This window comes from Trachinotus anak, unplaced genomic scaffold (assembly GCF_046630095.1).
Source record: "Trachinotus anak isolate AG129_WGS33_773 ecotype Australia unplaced genomic scaffold, CSIRO_AGI_Tana_v1 ptg000020l, whole genome shotgun sequence".
Taxonomy (NCBI): domain Eukaryota; kingdom Metazoa; phylum Chordata; class Actinopteri; order Carangiformes; family Carangidae; genus Trachinotus; species Trachinotus anak.
In genome coordinates this window covers 1,813,114-1,838,727 of record NW_027273871.1, presented here as the reverse complement: position 1 = coordinate 1,838,727, position 25,614 = coordinate 1,813,114, and the positions used below count along the sequence as shown (strand labels likewise).

Here is a 25,614-nt window from a genome sequence, read left to right as displayed (position 1 = left end):
CCCATAAAAGACCATGTGCACATACAGAGCATCTCTATTTAATCTGCCGTATGAAACACTTTGTGTCACGCACAGACACACACCCGCACTTCTCATTTCATGCAAACATACATGGAAGAACCAGAGCTGCTGAAGTCATCCATTTCACTCACTGTAGGTACTCCCTAACTTCAAAGTTAGAACAGTCATCAGTTTATTACAACTCCTACAGGCACAGTTATCTTTACAGCTTGCAATTTCAAACAGAGCTACGTTATCAGAGCCCAAACATAGAGGGAGAGTTGACACGGTACTTTTACTCCAATCTAGACAACTACATCTTGCTATACTGTGCTCTTGTCTTTCTGTGGCCAACTTTAAGGTCAGAGACAGAGACTTAAGCCTAATGAAACGATAAGAAGCAAGAGGAGGGGGAAAAAAAAGCAGTAAAATGGAGCCCTGGAGGAGGTGAAGAAATTGTGAGAAGGAAGGAAGGGTGGGGAAAAAAAACGAGGTTGGTCAAATCCCCACTGGGCTAAATAACAGAATCAAAACCTTAGCAGCAGATCATAAAGACCCAGCAGTACCTGTCATTAAAGGGTTCGTTTCTGAGGCAAGATCGGTCATTTCATTTCATTTCCATGCAAATGACTAACATGCACAAATCCACACAGCTACATGCAATGACATAAAAAAATTTTTTTTTAAAAAGAATGCTCACACATGCATGCACAAATACATATCCACACATTTCCAAACATGCCCCAAAGTGCCACTCAGGAATGGCAGCAAACACGGACGTAGAGGTACAGCAGGAGAGCAAATAGCTGATGGTTGAGCAGAAGCGGGAAGAGAAAATCAAAGTGAAATCATATCATAAATGAACGTATACAGAAAAGATTTTCTTGAAATATGATTTATAACTATCCCCTACAGAATTTAACTCATGTTTAAATTCTCTTACAAACACCACACATGTATGTGAGAGCAGGCACATACAGACATGGACACACGCTCTTCAACTTACTTGCTCTGGTAGGGATTCAGGGTAGCAATCGGAATCACTTTTGTTGAAGAGCCTGGAGAACCTGGAGAACCCTTCATGGGTGAAAACTTTGCGGGTGAACCCTTCATGGGTGAAAACTTTGCGGGCGAACCCTTCATGGGTGAAAACTTTGCGGGCGAACCCTTCATCGGTGAAAACTTTGTAGGTGTGGCCTTCATGGGTAAAAACTTTGCGGGTGAAGCCTTCATGGGAGAAAACTTTGCGGGTGAAGCCTTCATGGGAGAAAACTTTGCGGGTGAAGCCTGCATGGGTGAAGCCTTCATGGGTGACTTTCCCACAAAACCACTTCCATGGCCCCGAGGAGGCGAATCGGCTGCTGGGAAACAAAGTGAAATACTTAAGAAGAACTCCAAATTAATAAAATGGCTATTTCATAGTGCTAAAAGATTAGTGAATTAATTTATTACTCAGAGATCTTTTCATTTACCAAGCAAACATACAACATATTTTCTGGTTCTACATTCTCCAATGTCTCCAATGCATTCCCCAAAAGTATGAATACTAATGCAGCGGAGTCTCTAAGCAGAGGTGAGGAGTGGGCTACAGAGGTCTGGCAAGATCATTTCTTTCTGCTGTGACAACCCAGCCCACTCTGTTTGTGGCTCCTAGTGTTTTTCCCTTTTCCTTCCTGTTTAAGAGGCTGGGCCAGGAGGCGTGTCAGGAGAGTTGAGCCACACCTGAACCCACTTCTGAAAGTGATATAAAGGGCTGGAGAAATCACTTTTCGCTCTCTCTCTTCCCAACAAGCAGGACTTTGGTTTGATTATGGTTTGGGTTTTGGGTTAGCTTAAGTTTATCATTTTATTGACTACATATTTCACTCACTCATGCACTCACCACAGCACAGAGCCTACTGATATACATGTACCTACATTTTATTTGCTTTTAACCTTCTTTCTTTGTGTGGTCTCCCTTGTTTTGTTTTGAAAAAATAAAATATGGCAAAGGTAGCATTTTTATAATTTGCTCTATTGACTGTACAGGCGTTCTGTACACTGTGAGGTAGTACATGTCAAAGTAATCAATAACAGAATCTCATGTTGACAAATTTATTTGCAGATACTGATATGTAACTGATAGAGCACCTACCAGTTTTACAAAGCTAATTAAAACACCCAGACAACACATTTCAACAGTTATTAAGTATCAGTGGTGGTGCTGTTATCTGATCATGTTAACAGCTGCCAAAATAATAAAATAGCTGAGAAAATAAAAACCCTCCTTACAGATCTCTCCAAAGTCACTCAACTCTCTGCTAATATCAGGTTGTGCCAATAATTTAAACTGTCTTTCCTCATGGGAAAGGCTGCCAAACAATTATTAATTTCATAATTACTGTTCTTATGCCTTTCAGTCATCGCAAAAATAATAATAATAATATTAATTACAATTTGTTATCAGAATACCAGTCTTGTGGCCAAGACACTGACATAAATCTGTAAACCCACGATCCACCATTCACACCCACTTCATGCTGTGATTGGTCAGCTGTGCTGAGGTGAGAAAGTACACTTGGATTGAACTTCTCTCTAGTGCTGTTTTTTCATTTGCTACACAACTACTTGTGGCACTTTTCACAAGGAACTGAGATCAACACTACGAGTGTCTTCCTGTAATAATTAATAATCATTATACCAGTTTTTAAACGATACTGTGTTGGCAAACGGCAAACTCTTCATTCCACCTTCAAGTGGGGCCTGAAAACTTAATTTCCTCTTCTTTTGGTAAACAATGGCAGAAAACTTGAACAGTTTGGACCAGCCCACAGAATCACAAGGTGTCTTCCCCAACTCGCACAATAACGTAGCATCAGCCCCAGATAGATAGCTGTTGTCAGAACACATTCTATGCAATGCCTCATTTTGGCATGAATGATCTGCCATATTGGGAAGAATTGTCCGGGACAAAAAGATGCAATTACACAGAGACCACTCGACCGATTTAAGCTCCAATGCTGGAGAACAGCAAACACTCACCTCTATGATACCCTCCTTATACTTCTGTGTGTGTGTGTGTATGTGTGTGTGTGTGTGTGTGTGTGTGTGTGTGTGTGTGTGCGTGTGTAGTAAATTCCTTAGGGAAATCACAGGTTGAACAGCTATTTTCAGGCGAGGGGTAATTAACATCAATATTCATACACACGCTATCTGGATAGAGTGTAAGAGGGAGGGAGCTGGTGGTGAAAGAAGAGAAGGGAAGACGATAGGTGATGGGAATGGGTGGAGGGAGGGTGAAGAACAGAGCAAAGAGTGGCACAGAGCTGTATCAAGGATCCTCATTTTTTGTGATGGAGATCAGAACATGCTCCTAATATGTATGCCAGTGGTGTTTGTGAAGCCTCCTTGGTGGTGAAGACAGTGTAGGAGAGAAATATATAGACAAGAAAAAAAGCAATAAACAGAGAAAGTGAATAAAAGCGAGTGTGTGAAGTGTGTGTGTTTATGAGAGACAGGGAGAGTAGAAGAGAGAAAGTGTTGTGAGGACAAAGGAAACCTGCAGAGAATGGTTACCAATGAATAATGAATATTTTTTTTTTTAGCTGCACTTCAGTGAGCGCTGATCTCACTGGAATTTAAATATCATCGGTGAAGCAGTTTGAAGGTAGTATATTTTAAGTGATGGCTGCTGATGAATATTCAAATGATAATACAGAACTGTCAGTGGCTACTATATCATGACCTCTGACTCCACATCACTGCTTAAAGACTGTTTTCTGTCTGTTATTTCAGAATATTAACATGATGTGTTTGGAATAGAGAGAGTACAATGTCACTTGTGACTGACATGATCAAACAGTATTAAATGCTCCACACATTTATAATTTGTTATTCACACTCTGCTGACACCTGAGGAAAAAGGTTCTCTGACCACATCCTCCCACTCCAGTGATGTCAGAGGTCACTACAGAACAGAATAGCTTGAGTTGAAAGGGGGGCGCTTTCCATTCAGCTAAGTACGCTTTTTTCTGTCCTCCAGTCCTTGACCTGGATTAAGGTCTGCCATCAAGGATGTTTCAACCCTGAAATACGTCTTGGAGAAGACAAGGCATGTGAGGGGAGGAGGGAGAAAATTTTTTTTTTTAAATTTAAACTACATAGCAACACTGTTTCAGTCCAAATCTATTCAGTGATTAGTCAGGTGATCTGATGAGACAGTAAAGGAGTGGACAGATGGACTGTTGTAGAAACAGCAATATTGTAATATTATTATTATTGCTTGATTGCATTACTGCTGAACAAAAAACAGCCCCAGTGATTGCTCAACGTTTTTCTTGTATAGCCAGGGAATCAAAATTATTAGATGTGTTTATTCTGAATAAGGAATGAATCAATCAGTCACAACCAACTGTGTTTTATTCATCGGTCAAAGACTTTTCCTTTCTTCTTCTTCTTCTTTTATTTTCTGCTCCAAGTGTATCTGAGCTTATTCAGGGAAAATGTTTGTGTATCCTAAATAGATGATAAGTCACAGAATTATTTGTCCTATAAAATCGAGCCTGAGCCAGAATAGTATGGGCTTAATATACCTGTAGCCTTTCACAGCCAAATTATTGATTTTATTTTATTACTAACTCTTGTCCATTCTATTATATCACTAATAAACAACTGTGTTTGTCTGCTGGTGTTATTTATATCGTGCTCTGATACAGCAATAGATCTATAATTGGTGCTGGAGCAGCAGTCATCAGGCCTCAGGTGATTTCTTTTGAAATTCCAGTTCAATTATTTCCACGTATTATGGGACTGTTGAGATGCTCTGCAACATGAGTAGTTACAGTCTCATGAAAATGATGTTGTAGTGAGTGAGGAGGTCTCGTTTGGTAAATGCAGCTCCTCTGTCTTTGCGTCTCCTCCTCGTGTCTTAGCTCTCTGCAGCATCCCCCTGGCAGGAGGTACTAAGACATGAGGAAGAGACGTAAGTGAAGGAAGCAGGGAGCCACATTAGCTAAATGGAAGAGCTCAGAGATTCAGTTTGTTGCTCAAAGACTGAACTCTTTATAGAGGCTTTAACCCAGACCCTCTGATGAAACTGCAGCCTCTTTAGTCATTACGTTGCCCGCAGCTCATTGGAAATGCACACAAATTTATTGACTTACTGCAAATGCAATTTACAAAATATTGGAAAGTAATCAAACACTTAGCTGCATCCAGTAAGAGAAAACTGTGAGACTTTATGCATCAGGCCCAATACAGCACCATTTAACCAAGAGAACAATTAAACTGAGCAGCAGGTTTTCTGTATCTGGTGAGATCTCTGAAATAACATGGATCAAAGGATATAACGAGGAGAGTCTCGGATGTGCTACTTAATGCAGAGCCTCCTCCTTGCTGAGTCAAATTGGTTGACTTTCTTTCTCTCTATCCGTCTGTGCATCGCGACATGGGGATTCAGTCGACAACACAATATTCATGAAGCCATGAACTGGAGGAGCCATCAGCCCACACAAGCTCCCTCAGTCACAACACACACATACGGACACACACCTACACATGCACAAACACACAACATATACCAAGCACTCATTATCCACCCACATGCCTACATCCTCCACTGAGGAGAATATTGGGTATGTTTCTGCCATACAACAAAATCAATGTCGATGCTGTGAGCAGTTGGTGGTATAAAACAACTGAGGGAACCAAAGGCTAAGCTAATAAAAGAAGATCCAATAAAACACAGGCTACTTTAGGCATGATACATGGCAGCAGCCAGTTTGGCAGGAAACCAAGTATCATTCGGGGCGTCCTATTTTGTTATAAAATTCTGGTTGGTATTAAAACAGTGAAAGGGTGAGTTATGGACTCCAGTAGCCGCGTTGGCCAGTGGGCAACAAGATAGTTTCCTGCTCTGATGGCTGAGCAGTAAATATGATAAAAGTGCACAATGTGATGTATAAAAAAGGCACTCGAGCTGAAGAAACTACAGTCTTCCATTAATTTAGCATTTCCTGTGGCTACCTTCAACTGCTTGAAAACCATGCTGTGCCTTCTGATCCTGTTTCATGTGGTTCTTCACCCACACTCAGACTACAGCCTTTCACCACTGAACGCTATGAATTTTTGAGCAATGAAAACTTTACTTTTTAGTCAAAGTGGTCAAAGTGTGGCATGGTAAATGATATTGAAAACTGAACAACAAAGACTCTGTTGGTCCAAAATGAAAGCTGCAGAACAACAGTGCTGAGGAGAAAAACTGGTGAGGGAGCTGCAAGTCATTCATCAGCACCCTTCCTTCAAAGGGTACATGGCTCCCTCTGTTGGTGAGATTAGAGTTTGTCAAATTAATCTAATATTCTCCAAAATAACTGGGGCAAAGCTCAACAATCTAACCAGCCCCCAAAATGTACTGTTATTCTGAAAGTACTATTAAGTTCTCACCACAGTGCAACGCGCCTGAATTATGGCTGGTGTAAACAAACAACACAACACTCATGTTAAGATGTGAGACTAACGAATGATCTCTGATAAACAGAGGATCATCTAAAATGAAGACACAATAACAAAGAAGATAACATTTTACAGTCCAAAAATGGTGTTTAATTAGTTATTATTTGCTTCAGTGGCTTCATTTTACTATTCATAGATATTGTTTGGTCTACAAGCAGCACGTTTCCAGAGCTGCCTCTCCAGAATAAAGAATAAAGTCTGTGACTTCCAGTTGACAAAACTGTTTTTAGGCTGAGTAAAGCCCTAATGATCAGTGCATTTAATTTGTAAATGAAGAAATAAGAACTTGTTTATATTAGTGAGGTATTTAATTACTGTAATCTGTTTAGCAAATAAGTAGCATTAATCTGTATGACATGTAATATGCACAAACATAGAGCTTGAGGGCCTCTGGGGGCATTGCTTTGTTGTTTTTCAAACGGATTTATTCAGACATCTCTGCCTTGCATGCAGTGGCTTGGAAAAGCATGCACATATATTTTTGGACGAGTGTCAATACTCCACGGGTGCTACTGGTTTATAAACCACAGCCTCGTGTTGCTTACTTGTACAAAGTGAAGGTTTTACTGTAGTATATTCTTAGAATATCTGGAAATGTGAGAGAACTAATCAATAGGTGTGTGTGTGTGAGGGTCCTGCTCCCCAGGATACATCATCTGTTCACTGCAAAATGCTAAACACTAATCAGACTTCACTTTAAATGCTGCTGTAAATGAGAAGTCAACGTTGCAAGAGGCTGTAATAAAGGCATATTTAAGACTAATACAGGTAAAGACTGTTAACACTGACTAGCACTTGAAGCATGTGTAATGACTGAGGGGATATAAGATCCATATATACAGAAGCTGGAAAACTTTGATATGACACTCACTGCTGTTGCTCATATAGGAGGGTCCAGGTTCTGCAGCTGATGGAGGGCTTGGTGAGACAGAGGTGCTCGAGATAGACTTCTGTGGAGATGATGTCTTATCTGTAAATTGAAGAAAACGCATAAAGGACCTGCAGAGCCTTTTCAGAGTATTAATGTTTATAACTTCATGCATGCACATTTCAAAAAGACCATACCATCTGTATTGAATGGAGTAGGATTTCCAATCTTCCCTCCGGTTTCCTCAGCTGATTGCAAAATATCCATGCCCATCACAACTACCACATGCCTGCAACACAACAAGGGGGAGAAACTAAAAATAAAGCCAAAGGAGATTACATGCAGCAAAAAGACAGGTGAGGAAGAGAGGAAACACATACCTGCCATCTGCCAATGTGTTGGTGATGGTCTTCTTCAGCATACACACACAGTTTGGTGCCAGGAGGTTCTCTTCTGCCAGATTGTTCAACTGGGTGGCTAACAGGAAGGCTACATACACAAACACATCCAAAACAAATATACTCACGTACATCTCAGAGCTGATCTTCTGAGCTGCAAAATTTCCTTAGCACTACTGCTGCATTTTATAGTTGATAACAACAACACATCAGAGACCTATCAGTGCCTTATCAAAGCAAAGTATCAAAGTTACCACATGATACTCACAAGACCAAAAGTGCAGACCGTCACTCATCATAAGCCTGAACCTGGGTGGGCCTGAGGTGTTACTGATCAGACGCATGTTCTGACAAACACAGGGAACAATACTTTATTATCACTCATTTTCTTTTATGTCATTTTGCCTTTACTTACTTCATAGTATGAGAGCACATATAAAAAAAATTATAGCAAAGACAGATATTCCTTTAATGTCTTTAGTTGTACTAGACCACTGACATCATTGAGTAAGACTGAGTGAAACAGCGATCTTGGATTTTTACATATTTGCATCAATGTGATGAAGTACCTTCAATTTAAATTCACAAATTTAATTCACTGAATAAGTCAAAAAACAGAAACTCCCTTCTACCTAATTTTAATCCATAACTGGTTTATCATTTAAAATGTACTATATCCCATTATACTGACATCATGATGTCAAGTTACACACACTAATAGATTGAATCCATGCACCCTTCTAAAGTGGAGTTCGAAATAAAATATAGCTGGACTAGCTGGCCAAGTGGGCTCCTAAAATCTACTCACCAGCAGCTGCAGCACGGGATTGTTCACCTGTGAGCCTTTGAGCAGGGCCTACACAACAAAACAATTTCATGTATCAGTACCTCCTGCACATCATCACCATCTTGCTGGTATAAAGTCAAATATTGGAGACTAATGAGATGCCAATAATTTTTTACTGCCCCTATCAGATAAACATTAGCTTGTAAGCTAAACGGAGATTCATCCACTCTCCGGACCCAAAATTATTGGAAAGAAGTGATCGAATATCAAGGTTTTATTCTAACTACTTAATCATAGCATAGTTGTCAATATTTGAATAGGTGGAGCACACCAGCATTTACTCGAGCACCATGTGTAGAGAAACTCTATTATCTGACATGTTTTGCAAAGACCACCAAAGTGAAAGATATGTGAGCTGTAGATGCAGCTGACTCTTTAAATCTCATTAGCTCACGGAGCTAGCATGGTGCACTTAGTAAGCGTTACGTGGCTAAACATCAGCCTGGCAACATCGAGTCAAGAGGAAAACGGCAACTCGGTTATATCAATATTCATATTTACTTCAACCGCCCCTTCTGTGAGTGTTACACTCATGTCTCCCCAGTAAAGTCGCTCCCAAAGCAGGCAGACTTCAGCTGTTTTCCTGTGTAACCCAAGGTAGAGGCGCGGGACTTATCGCGAGAAAAGCAAGGCAAACGATACTTTCGCAATGCCCACAAAAAGCTACGTCACGCAAAGGGGACTATACCGGATATGGTACATTTCTGCCTTCAAAATAATAGAGATGACGTGGCCAGGATATTGTGTGGCAGACATAATGGCACAGCACCACCATGAGCAGGGGTGTTGTAATTGAGGGGAGCAGAGGAACTAAACACCCAGGACAGCATCACAGGCACGGCCCTCAAAGAGCCTGGAATTACATTTGTTTTCATCTGCCATTTTTAATTTTATGTAATAGGCATTATAAATGTTGGCTGAATAAATAGTTTAACAATCTATTTCTTGTGGCTAAAACAATATTAGAGCCTTTCTCTGTATTGAGAGCAGCCAGTCTGTTTTATTGTGATAGCAGGTTCTAATCTTGTGCTGTTTGTTTACATGCTGGAGCTGCCTTTTCGTGGATTGTGCCTTTAGGTTTCTTCTAATGTGCAACCAACTGGGTAAACACTTTACTTCTATAAATAAAACTTGATTTCAGTGGAATATTACTTTGTTAACTTTTATTATTAAATACAGTAATCCTTTAGCAGTGTAGGGGCCAAAAATGGACTTTCAGCTTTGTCTTATGCTGAACCTTTTTAATGAAGGCTTTAAACCTGTCAGGATTAAGGTTTTATAAAAAGCTTTATTGCTTTATTTCATTTGTGTGTGTTAACATTTCATTACTGATAACCCTAATGGCCACTACAGATACATGAGTTTACTTGTTGATTCAATTATTTCTGCTGGTGGGACGGTGTATGTATTAAATGGGGTTGGTAGACCCACTGAGGCAGCATTTATATGTGGCCCAGATCTTTGGGTTACACAACTGACTACAAGTGATCCGATAAGACATAACATTACTTTAGAGTTCAGTATAACTGCGATTAGGAATGTAAAGACACCAGATTATTCATGTAAAATGTGAAAATTAACTAAGGTAAAATACTCTGGATTTGTTATTTATAATAATCTCCTACATCTTCACCTTTTTCTTGACCTGAGAAATCAGCTGTGTTTATGACAATGAATTTAAGGCATTCCAGAGCGTTTTAATTTGTTTATTAGCCATGAAGCACATTTTCCTCAACCCTTAATTATGCTTGTCTTATTTCCCTTTGTTTAGAAAGCAAAGGCAGGGTACGGGCTTTATTTTGAAGGTTCTTGTCGGAAACTCCCTTTGAGTCAAAGCCAGCTTGACAGCGATGTAGTCACCGCTTAAAAGTGGCGTGAAACGGAATCAAAATAAACCCAAAGCTGCCCTGCGGTGCACATGAGGCTTTCGTACACCTCCTGATGGATCCTCCGTGCGTCCAGTGGCAAGATCACGTTGCACAGAAATGGACCGCACTCGACCCCGAGTTAAAGGAGCATTTCACATCCCAGCTTGAAATAGATGATGTTTTTAAGTGTGCCTTAACTCTGGCAAGGTGAGCAGCTAGCTAACAACTGAAGTCAAGTACCAGTGGATTTAAAGCACTTGTCTGATCAGTTAGACCCCTGTTTATTATCCAACTGAAATCTTGGCCATGGGGCCATAAAACTAATTAAAACTTACTGTTTTGATCAACTACAAGAGGACACCGCATTGTAGTTGACTGAACCAATTGATCCACTTTTCTGATATTAACTTATCCAAAGCAAACTATTGTCCAAAGTGAATAAATTAAATAATTAATTCAATGGAGTCAATGAAGCCCAACTTCCTAGATAATGCTGCTGGGGAAAGTTTTTGAAGGTACTGCTTTAGTTCACAGACAAAGTGTTTCCTCTGTGTATTCTTATAATGGTATATATCTCTTGTTTTTCAGCCAAGATGATCTTGATTTTCTGCAGTCAATCTCTGCAGGATACTCAGTGCAGAAGGACACAGGGCAAGCAACCAAATGCAGGGAGAGGGGTAACTCCAGCTTCAAGTCCAGGGACTACGCTGCAGCTGCCCTCCACTATTCACAGGTGAGGTGAAAACAAACTCAAAGACTGGATAGATGTTAAAGTCCATCATTCCATTCAAAATACCACTTAGCTTTTGATTATGTCCATTGGGCATATTTTTTCGATCTTGTTACGTTAATGTTTACAGTTACTTTTATCCATGTTAACTTTCTAATTCATGTTTTAGTTGATGGTATTACAGTTGATTACATTTAATGTAATAATGGTTGTGTAATAGCTCTGATGTGATACAGAAGCACCAGTGTTCACCAGAGAAAAATGTTTTCATCTATAGCCATTATATGTCAGACATTTATATTTTGAGAGCAGTAGTCTAAAAATACATTTGGGATTAAATGGCAGTATGCCTTAAAGTTGACATGCCTCTCAGTCCCAATTAATTCACATCAACACTCAGCTTCTCTGTCTCCTGTCATGACAGGGTGTATGTTTTGCTCCCCAAACTTCGGAGCAGCTGTCTCTGTGTTATGCCAACCGCTCGGCTGCACTCCTCCATCTGCAGCACTACCAGGTGAGACGGAGCCACCTTCTACAACTAGATAATGAAGCAGTGTAGCACTTGTATTATCATTAAAAGCTGTGCAGACCAGTTCTTACAGTTATTGCATGAGAACAGTACCCTCGCAGGCTTAACTTTGCTGTTGAAACTAGTTATAAATAGCAGATTATTTGCAAGAGCACATAAATAAATGATTTTATAATAATTTGTCAGGATTTTGACCTTTTCACGTATCACAATAAACACTCAGTTGGCACTTTATTAGGCACATCTGCAATAGATCCCACCTTCATGACAGTTATAGTGTTCAGTTTGTGTTGAAACCATTTTAGAGAAGCGTTGATTCAACTTTATGGTCATTTTGGAGAGTGCAGTTTGTGGTGCTGTTGAACTGTATTGCATTATATATTACAACAACAAAACAATTTCAATAAAAGCTGAATCATATAAACCTCTTGAAGGAGGATTCTTTGCAGGGCTGCTGTATTAGACTGCATTAGGTTTAACATGGTGTACCTAATCAACTGCCAACTGAGAGTATGATTGGAGGACACACATTTTGGCTCTAACACCAATCTGTCGACATGTGGTCTGGAAGCAGTTTCACCATGAGCGCAACTGTATCCCTATAATTTCGCCCATTTCCATTGTATGAACCAGTGAAATATCATTGAGAGATCATTGTAAATATTCAGGTACTTGTGGAACCAGGAGCTCATCTTCTAAAATGCCTCATTTTATTGAGGCCGATCAGTCTCGTGATTGGATAATTGGCTCAACCTTGTTTCACAAATTCAATTTTTTTTTTTCAACTCTAATGAGGCATGTCAGGGACATTCCAGAGTCTGTTATGGACTGATGTTAGCGCTCGTGCAGGGCACATTATCTCTACAGAATAAATCTGAAACATGCAGGACAACCAGTTATTCTCTGGCCTTTTGAGGTTTAACTAACCCAGGGATGAAGCTCAGATTCCTGCTACTTCCTGCTTTGCTTCAATGACCACTCATCTCATCATATGAGTTTTAAAACACTCGCTGAGCTGTTGTAATAATCCTCCTGAATTTGTTACCTAAAGTGTAAAGAAGCCTGTATGATCTAGGTCTACAACAAGCAGTTTACTGCTGCTGGTCCTCAGCTTAACCCCCACTGACTGTGGCCAAGCCAAGGAAACATTCTCTCCTGCTGTTGCTCAGTTTTACTCAAACATCTCTCATAATCTTAGAAGTTCATAAAGATAGCAGAGAAGCCTACATAATATGTGAAACCTTGAAACTACTTATGAAGCAAATGAAAATTGGAAAGAATGTGAGCAAATTGCCTTTTCCAAGCTTCACACATTAGTTTGACTCATTTAGTTTCTTTTCTTTTTTTTTTTGCATCAGTCACAAGTTGTTCCAGTGTATGCAGGCAGAAATGGCTTTACTATTCCTTTCTCAGCCTTCTCACGACTTTGTTTCCTGGTTTAGGTTTAGATTAATACTCATTCCTAGACTTTAAACATTTTATTGCTAAATGATGACTTTTCTAAGTTGGTAAAAGTCAGTCATCTTATGTTTTGCTAATAAGTTTGGATTTTCTCCATTATTTCTGTTTTCCCTTAGGAATGCCTTGACGATATTGACAAGGCCGTGAAGAATGGCTACCCCTCTCATCTTTTACACAAACTAGAGGACCGTCGCTCACAGTGTCTCAAACAGCTCTCTGGAGGTCAAAAGAGACAAGAAGATCATCACAATCTTACCTCAAATCATAAAGGTCCAGACGTGGTCAAAGCACCATCTGTTGAGCGTCTCACATGTGGGATTCATCCCCAAGTTACCGTTGGCTACAGCCTGGAGAAAGGTCGACACTTGGTGGCTGCCGAGAGAATAGCAGCTGGGGAGGTGATCCTTAATGACAGGCCGTACAGCTGTGTCCTCATACCAGGGATGGAGGAGGTGAAAGGGAAGAGAGGAAGGCTGGACACAGAGAGAGGAGTGTTTGGAATAGAGCACAGGTTCTGTCACAGGTGTCTGACTGAGACGCTGTGTCCTGTGCCGTGTGAGGGATGTAGTTACAGCCGGTACTGTTCAACTGGCTGTCAGCAGGACGCCTGGGAAGAACATCACCGCTGGGAATGTCCACTGGGAGCAGATCTGATGGTGATGGGTGTGATGTCACAGCTCGCTCTGAGGGTCACACTAAAGGCGGGGTTAAGAAACGTCCAAATGGCCAGGGAAACAATCAGAGATGAGCACACAAAGTCAGAGCCAAGCTGTCTAAACAGAGAGTCCAGCGAGTCCAGTCCAAGTCATACAAATCAACCCGATCCTTCTACATCATACTTCGGTGACTCCTACCTGAGCGTGTTTCACTTGCTGCACCACTTAAATCGCCACAGCCCCGCTCTGCGTTTCCTGAGTGCTGTTACCGTAGCAACACTCTACCTGAGGCTGAGTAAGGCAGGACCTCCACCTGCAACTTGGGCCCTCAGTAGCACCTCAGGGGCAAATGGGCAATCACCAGACGAGGAGGGACATAATGCAGACTGGAGCGAGGAGCTGTGGCTGCTGGGAAGTGTAGTTCTGAGGCACATCCTGCAGCTTAGGTGTAACGCCCAGGCAATCCTCATGTTGCAAGATACAGGTAACTCTCATACAGAATATTTACCTTGCCTCAAATTTTGTCGCAATAAACAATTGTAATAATGTAAGCAGTTTCTTCCCTCTTTTAAAAATGAGTGTTGCATCTGCATTTGAGTTAGTTCGAACCAGTAATTTTTTTAATTATTTATCTAAAATTGTTGTCAAATTATTTTCTGGTGATCAACTTATTAATTGATTCAGTTCCTCTGTAAGTGCATCAATGCTTATAGTGTGGTACAATCCACTGTAGAAGAATTGGTGCCTTTTTAATAATCGCATCTCCTGCCATGAATGTTCTCGAGTCACACACTTATCTTTACTTTCTGGTCTTTGCATCTGACAGGAGCAGCAAACTCACCAGTGCAGTCCAGCCAGGAAATCCGCATTGCTACGGCAATATTTCCAACTCTTAGTCTTCTGAATCACTCCTGCTGTCCCAACACCAGCCTGGTGTTCAGCACTGGAACGAGCATTGATCCCCTTGGATTGGATCTGTCTGCAGACTTCAGTGAGAGTGTAGCCGAGCGCGGAAGCTCAGCGCGCGGAGTCACTGTAACTGTCAGAGCAGCCAAAGGTATCACTCCAGGACAGGAGATCCTGCACTGCTATGGTAAGAAAATGATTATGAACATTTGTATGAATCAGAATCACTTTGATTGGAGATTAATAGATGTCACTGTCAGGGCGCATACAGATGTTAAAACACAGTAGTAGAAGTACAGAGCAATACAGAACCTGAGAACACAGAATGTTTATATTTCAATGTATTTTTGTAAAAATTGTGCAGATTTATTTGTCAAAAAACAAACTGGTATCTCTAAAATATGATCACATTATTATATCAAAGGATTACAGAGCACTACAGCACTCTCTATAGAAATGATCATGTCGTTGTTTACAACTTGCTCTGTGGTTCTATAACCATCTTATCACCTTGTTGATCTTGCTTTATGTATAAGTTATTCCAGTATCACCAAACTGTCTCCCCTTCAGGTCCTCACAGCAGTAGGATGGTGACCCGAGAACGCCAGCGTCTCCTGCAGGAACAATACTATTTCCTGTGTCAGTGTGAGGCCTGCACCCAGACCCAGGAGGTGGAGGAAGGTACAGAGGGCAGACAGCAGCGGGCGGGCGGGTCTGGACTCCTGTGTGGAAAGTGCAGAGGATCTGTCAAAGTGCGTGTTAGTTTGTGCCACTGTGGATTCTTCTTTACACTTACTTTTTTTTTTTACTCTCAAGATTTACCCTACTGCTGCTGACATTTCCTTCTGAATCATTTGAGACACTGTATGATTTTCAGAAAAGCGGTGTGGACAAAGGCGCAGCATTTATTTGTTCGCAGTCATCCTGTGGTCACTGTATATCCTCATCTGAAGTGAGCTGCTGGCTGCAGGAGATCAGGGTCGACCTGGAGAAGGCTGTGGAGCTCATGGAGAGAGAGAGGCCGGGTGAGAAACAACTGCTGATACAGAATGTAGATACAGTAATGTGTCATTGTCATTTGTTCAGAAGGTCTTTGTTACATCTCCATGTTGTTCTGCTGCTCTGCTTCCCTCAGACGAGGCTCTGAGTCTGTTGAAGAGGGCTCAGTGTCAGTCCGGATTAATCCTTGCAGAGACACACCCCGTACACGGGGAGCTGGCTGATGCAATGGCCAGAGCATATGCCACAATGGGTGAGAAATATAATGCATGAGTAGTTGCATGTGAGCTGTGTGGTTAATACAACCCCTTCCTTCACTAACAGAGTCAGGGGTTATGTTTTTGCTCTGTTCTGTCCTGTTCTGTTTGTCTGTCGGCTGGATATCTACATGTAGTTTCTTAAAAACTGGGTTAATCCTCTAATGGTCACACAAATGTTTGACTTGTCCATTAATGCTTAATGTGCATCTCTGCCAAACAGTAGGAATGTCTGTCGGTCTGAATAGAATGAATGGCAAGTTTCCATTTTAAGTACAATAAAGGCTATTTTTCAATTCCCCACCTCTCTTTATGAACAAAAACAGTATGGAAAAAAGTAAGAAATAAAATATGTTACAAATTGCATAGTTGAATAAAAAATGGTCATAATATACAGTTCAGTCAAAAATGATACTGATAAAAATTTACAGACATGTACAATATGATAACAGTTTAAAATAAGAAAACATAATTAATTTTACGTGATATAATTATATTATTTATTATCCATGGGAATATTCAGTTTTTATAAGATGGACTTTTACCATTAACGACCATCTCTACTGTTGTATAACACTGTATAGTCTTTAATCGTTAGTCGTTAATTAACTTCCTGGATGGTTGGCACATGACATCTGGTTTCTAAAAGCCACAGTGCAAACTGGGGATTGTTTGAGGCTAAACATACTATAATCATGTGAGAATAGAGATGGCAGAATCAGGTTGAGTTTATTTGATGTAAAAGATGTCTATAAATATGCTCCGTCAAACAGTAGAGAAGACCATTAAAAACTGATAGGAACACCATTAGCTTAATGTGCTTTTCCAGCAGGTGTAAAAGCATTGCTGGCTGGGGCAGCAGTGTAGCAGTGGAGGGCTTATTTTTAGGTCAGAAATAACCACCTTGACACTTTTCCCAAAACCAGGTACAGACTTAAAAAGAGGAGTAATCCTGGCAGCTGCTGAACATGCACATGGCCACATGATGCTGTGATAATCAGCAGAAATGTGTAATAATGTCATGTTTAATTTTAGATATAGTAGCTAAAGCCAAGAAACCAATAACGGAACTGTCAGACACCCTGGGGTATCAAATAACTTCCAGCTTTGGTCGTGACGAGAGCTGTGCGTAGTTATGACTTTGCACTCTCACTGCTTTGCTTCCTGTAGGTGATTGGAATAATGCAGCTTCTCACCTGGAGCGAAGTGCCGTAGCTATTTGCACCCAGTACGGAGAGGACAGTATTGAACTGGGTCAACAACTCTTCAAATTAGCTCAGCTACACTTCAATGGGTGAGTAAGTCATACTGTGGACAGAGAGGGAAATGTATGTGTGAACTCACAGTGCAATTGTACAAGTAACTCTCTTAACCATCTTAATTAATCAATTAAGTAACTATCTTATTGTTTTGACTGATATTATAAGTAGAAATAACAGCTCTGTGTCTTTCCCCTCTCCTTCTCCCAGTGGTGCCAGAGACCCGGCCCTCTCTGTCATCCCCAAGGTCAGACGACTGCTCTGCCTTCACTGGGGCCCTCACTGCAATGAATTACAGGAGCTGCAAGCCATGGAGGACTGTCTGCGAGGGTAGCCTTAAATAATCACAAGAGGGAACAATTTTACAATTTAATTACAGTTTTGTACTCAGTGAAAATGAATAAAACTGTGAAATTATCTGATGTAAGCGCAAGCATTTATTACTGCCTTAATAATAATACTGTTTTGGAAGCAGCGTGTAAGTCTGCACAGATGCCAAATGACCACTGGTACACATGCAGTGCATCGTGGCTCTCTGACCCCTTGGTGTCAGAATGTATCCATCAATAATTTCAATTTCATGCTTCAGCGGTGGTCTTGCAGTGTGAGTCAACTTATCCACCAGGTGCTTCCAGGTTAAACGTGTTTCTCTAAATGAAACTGAAGTGTGTGTGTGTGTGTGTGTGTGTGTGTGTGTGTGTGTGTGTTTTTCATGATCTTTTTGTTTGAAGCCTGTCAAGAAATGCTTCAAATTGTAGCAGCTTAATCTGTCTGTACAATCTGCAAATACATTTCAGCTGCATATACATACAGTAGAGGTAGCCTTCTGACCTTTAGGTGGCAGCAGTTATCCTCTGACAAATTCAATTTCATGCTTGGATGGCTGGAACAAAGATGTAGCTGTGACTCTTGAACCTACAGTACCCACCTTTGTGTCCTCCAAGACCTCTATACCTTGATTTTAAAAGTCTTTATGAGACAGTTCTATTAAAGCATTATGTCAAGGCTTTAATTTTTTTTTCTCTTTAAGCTTTCAACTATGTAACTGGTGGACAAGAAATAAACCCTAGGGTGCCATATAAACAACTTAGTAATAAGGGGTTGGAATTACTGTAAAGCTCTGCTGTGGAGGCTTGTTGGTTTTCTAAGATGGATGAAAGCTGATGTTCAGCAGGGACAATAAATTCTCAATCACAGCTGGAACTCCTGAGGCATCTGCCAGTTAGACATCACCAGTATCTGGAGGCCAGCCAATCTGACAGATGTGGATGCGTGCATAAAGAAAGTCAAGGTCAAGATGAATAACTCAGAGGCAGATGGTGAAATTAGCTGAGGAGTGGTGTAACATTTAACCTAAAAGGCTCCACTGGGCAGGTTTCTGCTGATTGCTGTGGTGACAAGGTCACTGCAGGGTACCAAACCAAAAAATGTAAAGCAATTGAAGAACTGTTGGAACTAAGCTGAAGTCAGCAGAGAATGAAAAACAGTGTGATTGTATCACAGGAATTAATCCAAGGGGTTTATTACTCTTTCATTAAGTCTTTTCAGAGACAATTATTTTCATTGTCTATGAATCTTCTGATTATTTTCTCAATTAATCATTTGGCCTATGAAACATCAGAAGGCACTTACAAATGCTCATCAAAATATCCTAGAGCCCAAAGTCACATCAGTAAATTCTTGTTTTGCTTGAAAAATTACTTATCACTTAGTGATTATCAAAATATTTTTCAGTTTATTTTCTTTCAATTGCAGCTTTAACTGAAATTATGCACAAGTTGATGCAACCTTCTTGAAAACATAAATATTAAAGGCAAATATATCCTCTGACAATCAGTGCTGCAAACAGAAAATTGTATCTTCAAAATCAATTTTCAATTACCCCGGATTAGTTAATCTTATTTTGTGTTAAAATATTGAATGTTTACAAATTCTTGTATATTTTGTTATGTTCCAACTAGCTGGCATGAATGAATGTGAAACCACCTCAGTTTGCCACTATACAAAATATAAGAAAAACATACTTCAGGATGCTATATTGTAAAGTAAAAGTGACTCCAAGTTGTATTTTTAACAGGTAACTTTCTCGTATAAATCGCTGATGTGGCCTACAGTCTGTTGCCACTTGACAAAGTAATGTCCCTTTTTGCACAGTTTATCCTAATGAGCTACTGTATATTAACATAATGTTAACATGACATGACAGATAACAGGGGAAGAGTCACAGATGTAGCCTAAAAATCTATAAATGCAGAGCCAGAGATAAAGTGGTACAGCACACAATAGATGTTCACTAATGCATCTTAACAACCCCAAATGCAGAGCGGGTGACAACATAGTTGTCACAGTATTCGTGGAGATAATAAAGCTACAGTATCTGAATGTTAAAATCCAGGAACATCCCCCTGTAACACCCTGATCAAAGACAAGTTAAAATGGCAAAGTTTCTCATTGGTATTTTTACCACAGAGGAATAACCATCGACCAGCGCAGATTCCCATTGTATTTGTGTGTACACTTCCCGTGTCTGAGACTCTGTATATCTCTGCTTATTCTGTCTTCCCAGCTATTTGTTTGTTTGTTTGTTCTTCCTGTATTTGTTTGCTCAGTCATGTGTGCTTCTATATCAGTCAGGAGCTGAGAGGGAAAACTTGAGCTCATGCTGAACAGGAGTCAGACGAGTGAAATAAGACTGTGCAGCGGGGAGGGACGAGGAGGATGAGAAAGAGAAACGCAGTCGGCACGGATAAGCCGTCTCCTTGCTGCTCCAGTATCAGATCACAAGTTACTAATTTGACTGCCCAGTGCCATTTGAGGCCATTTCCAGTGGCTGTGATCTCAGTCTTATCAGATGTCTTGCTATACATAATGCAATCAAAACTGGCCAGACCGCAAAACAAAGAGCTGTTGCCTGTGTGTGTGTCTTCTGTAACAAGGTCTGCGTCGATATCTGTGACACACACTCAGCTTGTATCCCGTAAGCTGTTGGTCCTCAACATGACAACCACCCCTGCATGAATTATATACACAGCCGTAACCATAACAATGAACTCTGACCTTGAGTCTGAAGGTGTGGCTGGAATGGTAAAGTGAAAGAAAAGACCAACATACTGACTGTGAAGTCCAAACACTTGCTACTAGCATCTGTCAGTGGTAGACAAAGTGCTCATGAGTAAAAGTACTCATGCATGGACCATTCAGAAAAATATGTATTATACAATCTGAATCTGAAAAATGACTAGTAACTAAAGCTGTCAAATGTTTACCTTTGAAATGTGGAGTGGAGCAGAAGTATAAAGTTGCATAAAATAGAAATACTCACATAAAGTACAAGTACCTAAAAACTGTATTTGGGTAAATGTACTCAGTTAATTTCCAACAGGATGAGAAATGATGTATGTCATTACTGCTGCGTACCTTTGACAATGCAAAGACATCATGTGATCACAAACCAAACTGTCATAAGAAGAACCTGAAACTAATAAAACTGCACAATATTACAACAACTTGAGGGGTAAAGAAACTGGATTAGTGTCACAAATCACAGTAAAGGAGTATTCCAGCAATTTTATACTGCTCTGCCATTAATTTGGGGGAGATTTCAAAACAAAAGCTCACAAATCATGCAGCAGAGGCTGGGATGTCCTGACTTTTAGGCCTTAATATGGGGGGACAGTTATAGCCATGCTTGTGGCATGATAATGTTGGTTGGTTGGTTGTTTGGTTGGTTGGTCGTTCCAGCCTGAAATATTTCAACAACTGTTGGGTGATAGGTCATGTAATTAAATAAATAAAGATATTCATGTTCCCCTGAGGATGAAATATGACTTTGATGATCCCCCAACTTTTCATCTAGCACCACCAGCACGTCAAGTTTTAGTTTGTTACCCTTTTTTTGTTGCCATTTCACTGGGTTTTCAAATTTTTGGGGAACCTGTGTTCTTTATTTTGGTGTTTAGTTTTCTAGGCATGACTGTCAGGCTGACAGTCCAGTTGATGACCAATAGATGAGCAGATGCCTGATTCTTAAAATCATTGTCTCCATATCATTCCCAAAGATGCTTTAGTCAAACTGAGAAACACAGCCCAAAAGCTGAATACCTAAAGCAACAGGTAAGCAAAGCAGTCAGTTTCACATTAAGCTCTTTGTCATTTTTGTCGCTTTCATCATAACGTCTTTTCATAGTACATAGCAATGATCCCACTGACCTCCCTTTCACCACTCATCCATCAACCTGCGCTTTGTATAATCCCTGCAGACCCCTGTGTAGGGTCTCATGTTAACCTTTATCGGACAAAATATCCCCTCTGACCACCACACCCGCATCCTGATAGTTACATGAGCCCCTCACTCCTCACTCTGAGAGCTCCAACCCCCTCAAACTCTCCGATGTCTGCATCTGCCTTTAAGTGGATTTGTTCCTTTAGTCAGCCTCCTCCTATGCTCCATCTTTCAGCCCCTCTCTCCACAGCGGAGGACATCTGATACATGATGCAAATGATGGTAATGTGGCTGGTGCTCATGTAAAAATAAAATCCCCATCGCTCTCTTACACAGGCAAGGTTATTACCAACTATTATGGAAATGGCTGACAGTAAATCATAGTCATGCCCGACTGAATGTTAAGTACAGTGATGAATTTAAAACAGTTTGGATAGACTCAGTTGCTCTCAATTTCTGATGGAGCAAAAATAGAAACATTCATTAGTATTTTTTGCCTGCACTTGTAGGCTGCAATTTCAACATCCAAATCATTGTTAGAAAGAGAGAGACAGGGGTCATAGGTTGAATGAATCACGATCTATGTGTATGAGGGCTGATGCAATTTCAGCTGTGGAGAGAGAGGGCCTTGCTAAATTTGGCACGTGTACACCACTGGACAAGGTGAGAGTCAGCTGGCCGACAGACCCACCAGCAATCACTCTCCTAAAAAGACTGTTCACCTTGCTAGAACACAGTCACACACCTATGACTAAGCAGCTTGAAAACACAAGGTTAGGCTTTGACTGGCACTCCAATCTTCTGCACTTTAGCTCTGGGGATGGCAATGTCGGTCTGTCGACTGGTGGGCCGGCGGGTCGCTCCACCACTTTGGTCCGGACTGAAATAATCTTAACTGTTGGATGTATGGCCGTGACATTTTGTGCAGATATTCAACAATGAATCCTGGTGATCCCCTGACTTTTTCCCTATAGCACCACGGTCAGATCAAAGTTTTGACTTATGAACTTATTATTGTGAGCACAACAGGATCATAGATGTGGTTCACATGCTGAACTTTGACTCTTAGTATAGTTGTTTTTGGTTTTTGACTTTGGTCAGTTAAATTGGACTTACGTCAGCTGGTTCTTGGGATTTAAACCCTCAACAATTTTAGTAGCTCTTATTTGCATGTTGCAGTTTTTATTTAATAATTATCTAATTTTGGTTTCATTGTGGTCATGTTATCTTCCACAGTCAGAGGAGCTGTTGTTGACAGGCTCTATAGAGGAACGCACTCTTCCATCTCCTGACTAGTGTCTGCTCTCTTGTTATGATGTTCCTAGATATGAAAGCCGAATATTGCTGACATTATTCATCCCACTCCAGGGGACAATAACAAAGGTGACATACTTCCCAAAAAGCAAATAAAAAAATATTGAGGAGAAAGTCGCCCTTGGGGAAATTTATTTATTTACTTAGTTTATATTCTGTGGCATCAGCAGTCCCCTCTGCCTTCTGGGGAACTAAATATGTTTAGTGAGGAATAAAAGGCCTTCAACTCTTTTTGTTTTCTTTTTTCATAACTGCCATAAAAGTGTACTCATCTGACAATCTCATAATAATTTCAAAAGAAGTGGATGTTTTCTTCTCTTTTGTGTGTTTGATGAAGCAGTAGTTTGGGCTCACATAAAACTGTAGAGCTATCTTGTCGACCAGCCATAGGGGTGAAAGCTAAGAATAGGTCCCTCTCTCTCTTCTCTCCAGATAAAAATAATGACCTCCCCTGTTTAATTTGCTCCACCATAATAAATGTAAGATAATCTCCTCCTCCTCTTCGCCCATCTATCCCCACCTTCTTTTCTCTGTGAATGTCCCCCACTGTTCTCAGCCGTAATGGCACAAGTATTTTCAGCACTGTGGTGAAACGTGGATGGATGATGAAGACATTTACCCCTATGATTGCTCATGCTTCTTATTAATCAGTTATCCCTCCCTGTAATGTAATGTGATCCTTTATTGCTCTCTGTAGGGAAATTTCCTTTTAACTTTCTCCCTGCAAAACAAAAGTGTGGGATCAGCTGCAGAACAGGTTGGGATTTGGTGTTGTGTTCAAGGACATCAGTAGAGATAATGCTTGTTGGTCCTCCTGTTAAAAACAGGTCTCACTACTGCGATGATTCCCAGAAACGCATGTCAGCACCAGCAAACAAACACACATCTAAGTTTGCTTGAGGTTCTTTTTATCCAATAGTTAAATGCATCTGTCCCCACTGATACCATCATTTCTACTGTATGAGTCTTCATGAGCTTGGTCAACTGATTATCTGGTAAAAATACTCCATTACAAGTAAAGATCCTTCATTCAAAATCCGATTTAAGTAAAAGTACTAAAGTATTATCTGCAAAATGTACTTAAAGTATCAATAGTGCCTCCTGTGGCTGATATAATTATACAGTATATGAGATTATGAGACTGTTCCTACTGATGCATCAATGTGTAAGCAGTGTTTAACTGTTGATGCTGGTCAAGGCGGTTTTAATTACTTTATATAGAGTTGGTTTTTTAGTGCTCCTCGACCTAGGGGTAGGTCACCCTCCAATAGGGCACAAGATGAGAGGTCGTTAGATGATTAATGGGACAAGAGAGAAGCAGAAACAAAGTTCAGCCACAAGAATTCGCATCCATATTTTAAATTTTTTCTTGTCTTTGTACTGTTGGATAATTTAACCTCTCTGGGATTTGAACAGTTATATAATAAAACCAGGTGAGAGATTTAGTGGGGAATTGTGTCTTTGTTGGACCTTCAACCGGAGACGTAGACCTGATATATAAATGCAATGTAACTGGTAAATGCAGCTGTCAAGTAAATGTTGTGGAGTAAAAAGTACAATAATTCCTCTGAAATGTAGTGAAGTAGAAGTATAAAGTAGAAGAAAATAGAAATACTCAAGTGAAGTACTGAAATTCTGCTTAAGAACAGTATTTGAGTAAATACACAGTTAATTTCCACATCTGTTTGGTGGCTGCTAACTTTTCCTAACTTCCCTCTTTCACCACACACAGTTTTGGAGTTCTCACATCGCACGTCTCTAAGCAGCTACAAATACATTAATTATTGAATAAATGTGAGACGAGAGCCGTAGAGTCTGGTCACTCGTCGTCAATCTCCACACTATCCCACTGGCCTGGGTGCAGAGCAGATCAGCGGCAGCTTGCCCCAGGAAAGTTCACCCTGACTGTGGGTGGAAGTGATGAGCAATCTAGCTGCTGATGGATGGATATGATTGCCTGGCCCTGCCAAACATAAATATCATCTCTTACTTTGTCTGTTCAGGACAGCCTGCCAGTGCCAAGGTTTACTGAGGGATGTTGAGAAAGTGATGTCAGGATGGCAAGGCCACAATCGGCATGTAAATGTAAATGGCTCTGTTCTGCAAAGATGGTTTTGTAGTCCTTTATCTGTCCTTTTTATTTGCTATATTTTACTGTTTTTGGATAGATGAGTGCAGGTATTTAAGAGTTTGGTAACAAAAGTTTAAACAACATTGTCACTTGATTATCTGATGACCTCTGCAAACACTGGAAACTCAAACTCTTGACTTAAACTGAACCCAAATGAGAACCCTGACCCTGACCCATGTTAATCCTGACCCCAGTTTTAAACTTAAACTAGACACCAAACTACTGTCGAACACCTACCTCAGTGTTATATTCCCTCAAAGCAAACAGCCTGTAATGACACCTGATGGCCTTGTAGTGGTTTGAAAGTTCAGTATCAGCAATGTACTACTGTATTAAAATAAAATGTGACCAAAAATAGAAAGCTAGGATAGGGTATTATGTACTCAAATGAGTGACTGAGCACATTTTGTAAGGAAAGAAAGAAAGCATGCAATGCAGTATCTGTAGCGCAATTATCTAACAGACAAATGGAAGTAAATCCCATTTTCCAAAACATTTTATGTGTATAGTGGTACTGAAACAGTATCACCCAGCACTGGGACTGATTAACCCCTTCTAACAGGACTGGCGGGAAGCCAGTGTCTTCCCCTGACTCAGGTGGTTGGTCCACTTTCCAAGGTGTCACTGATACACTTCACCCCTCAGCTGGAGTGTCTCAGCTGCCATGAGGGCCTCGA

At 40.5% G+C, this 25,614-nt stretch overlaps 2 protein-coding genes across 5 annotated transcripts in view; one reads left to right on the top strand and one right to left on the bottom strand.

Annotated features, from left to right (window-relative positions):
• The window catches only part of LOC139637473 (replication protein A 70 kDa DNA-binding subunit-like), a 41,276-nt gene extending 27,689 nt beyond the window's left edge, over nucleotides 1–13,587 (bottom strand). The window contains exons 1-8 of one of the 4 annotated variants that reach the window (XM_071506208.1): nucleotides 9,107–9,241; nucleotides 8,567–8,614; nucleotides 8,027–8,105; nucleotides 7,741–7,849; nucleotides 7,558–7,649; nucleotides 7,364–7,462; nucleotides 1,188–1,361; nucleotides 1,007–1,157 (exon numbers count right to left, since the gene is read on the bottom strand). In XM_071506208.1, coding sequence (XP_071362309.1) covers nucleotides 1,007–1,157; nucleotides 1,188–1,361; nucleotides 7,364–7,462; nucleotides 7,558–7,649; nucleotides 7,741–7,849; nucleotides 8,027–8,105; nucleotides 8,567–8,614; nucleotides 9,107–9,139 — 785 coding nt within the window. In that variant the 5' untranslated portion in view covers nucleotides 9,140–9,241. Of the gene's footprint in view, nucleotides 1–1,006; nucleotides 1,362–7,363; nucleotides 7,463–7,557; nucleotides 7,650–7,740; nucleotides 7,850–8,026; nucleotides 8,106–8,566; nucleotides 8,615–9,106; nucleotides 9,242–13,449 lie in introns of those variants that run through there. The other 3 variants (XM_071506209.1, XM_071506207.1, XM_071506206.1) reach the window with 3 other exon arrangements.
• On the top strand, nucleotides 9,379–17,692 carry smyd4 (SET and MYND domain containing 4). The gene is made up of 10 exons (XM_071506204.1): nucleotides 9,379–10,680; nucleotides 11,062–11,206; nucleotides 11,628–11,717; nucleotides 13,310–14,333; nucleotides 14,676–14,942; nucleotides 15,326–15,507; nucleotides 15,633–15,780; nucleotides 15,891–16,007; nucleotides 17,182–17,305; nucleotides 17,481–17,692. The coding sequence occupies exons 1-10, from the start codon at nucleotides 10,547–10,549 to the stop codon at nucleotides 17,602–17,604; spliced, it is 2,355 nt and encodes a 784-aa protein (XP_071362305.1). The 5' UTR covers nucleotides 9,379–10,546; the 3' UTR covers nucleotides 17,605–17,692.
• The last annotated feature ends 7,922 nt before the right edge of the window (nucleotides 17,693–25,614 follow it).

Excerpts from the sequence above, each read along its gene's own strand:
- smyd4 (XM_071506204.1), top strand. The coding sequence starts at position 10,547 with ATGGATCCTCCGTGCGTCCAGTGGCAAGATCACGTTGCACAGAAATGG. Across the intron at positions 15,508-15,632 it reads AGTGCAGAGGATCTGTCAAA|AAAAGCGGTGTGGACAAAGG; the intron begins GTGCGTGTTAGT and ends TATGATTTTCAG. Across the intron at positions 15,781-15,890 it reads CATGGAGAGAGAGAGGCCGG|ACGAGGCTCTGAGTCTGTTG; the intron begins GTGAGAAACAAC and ends TGCTTCCCTCAG.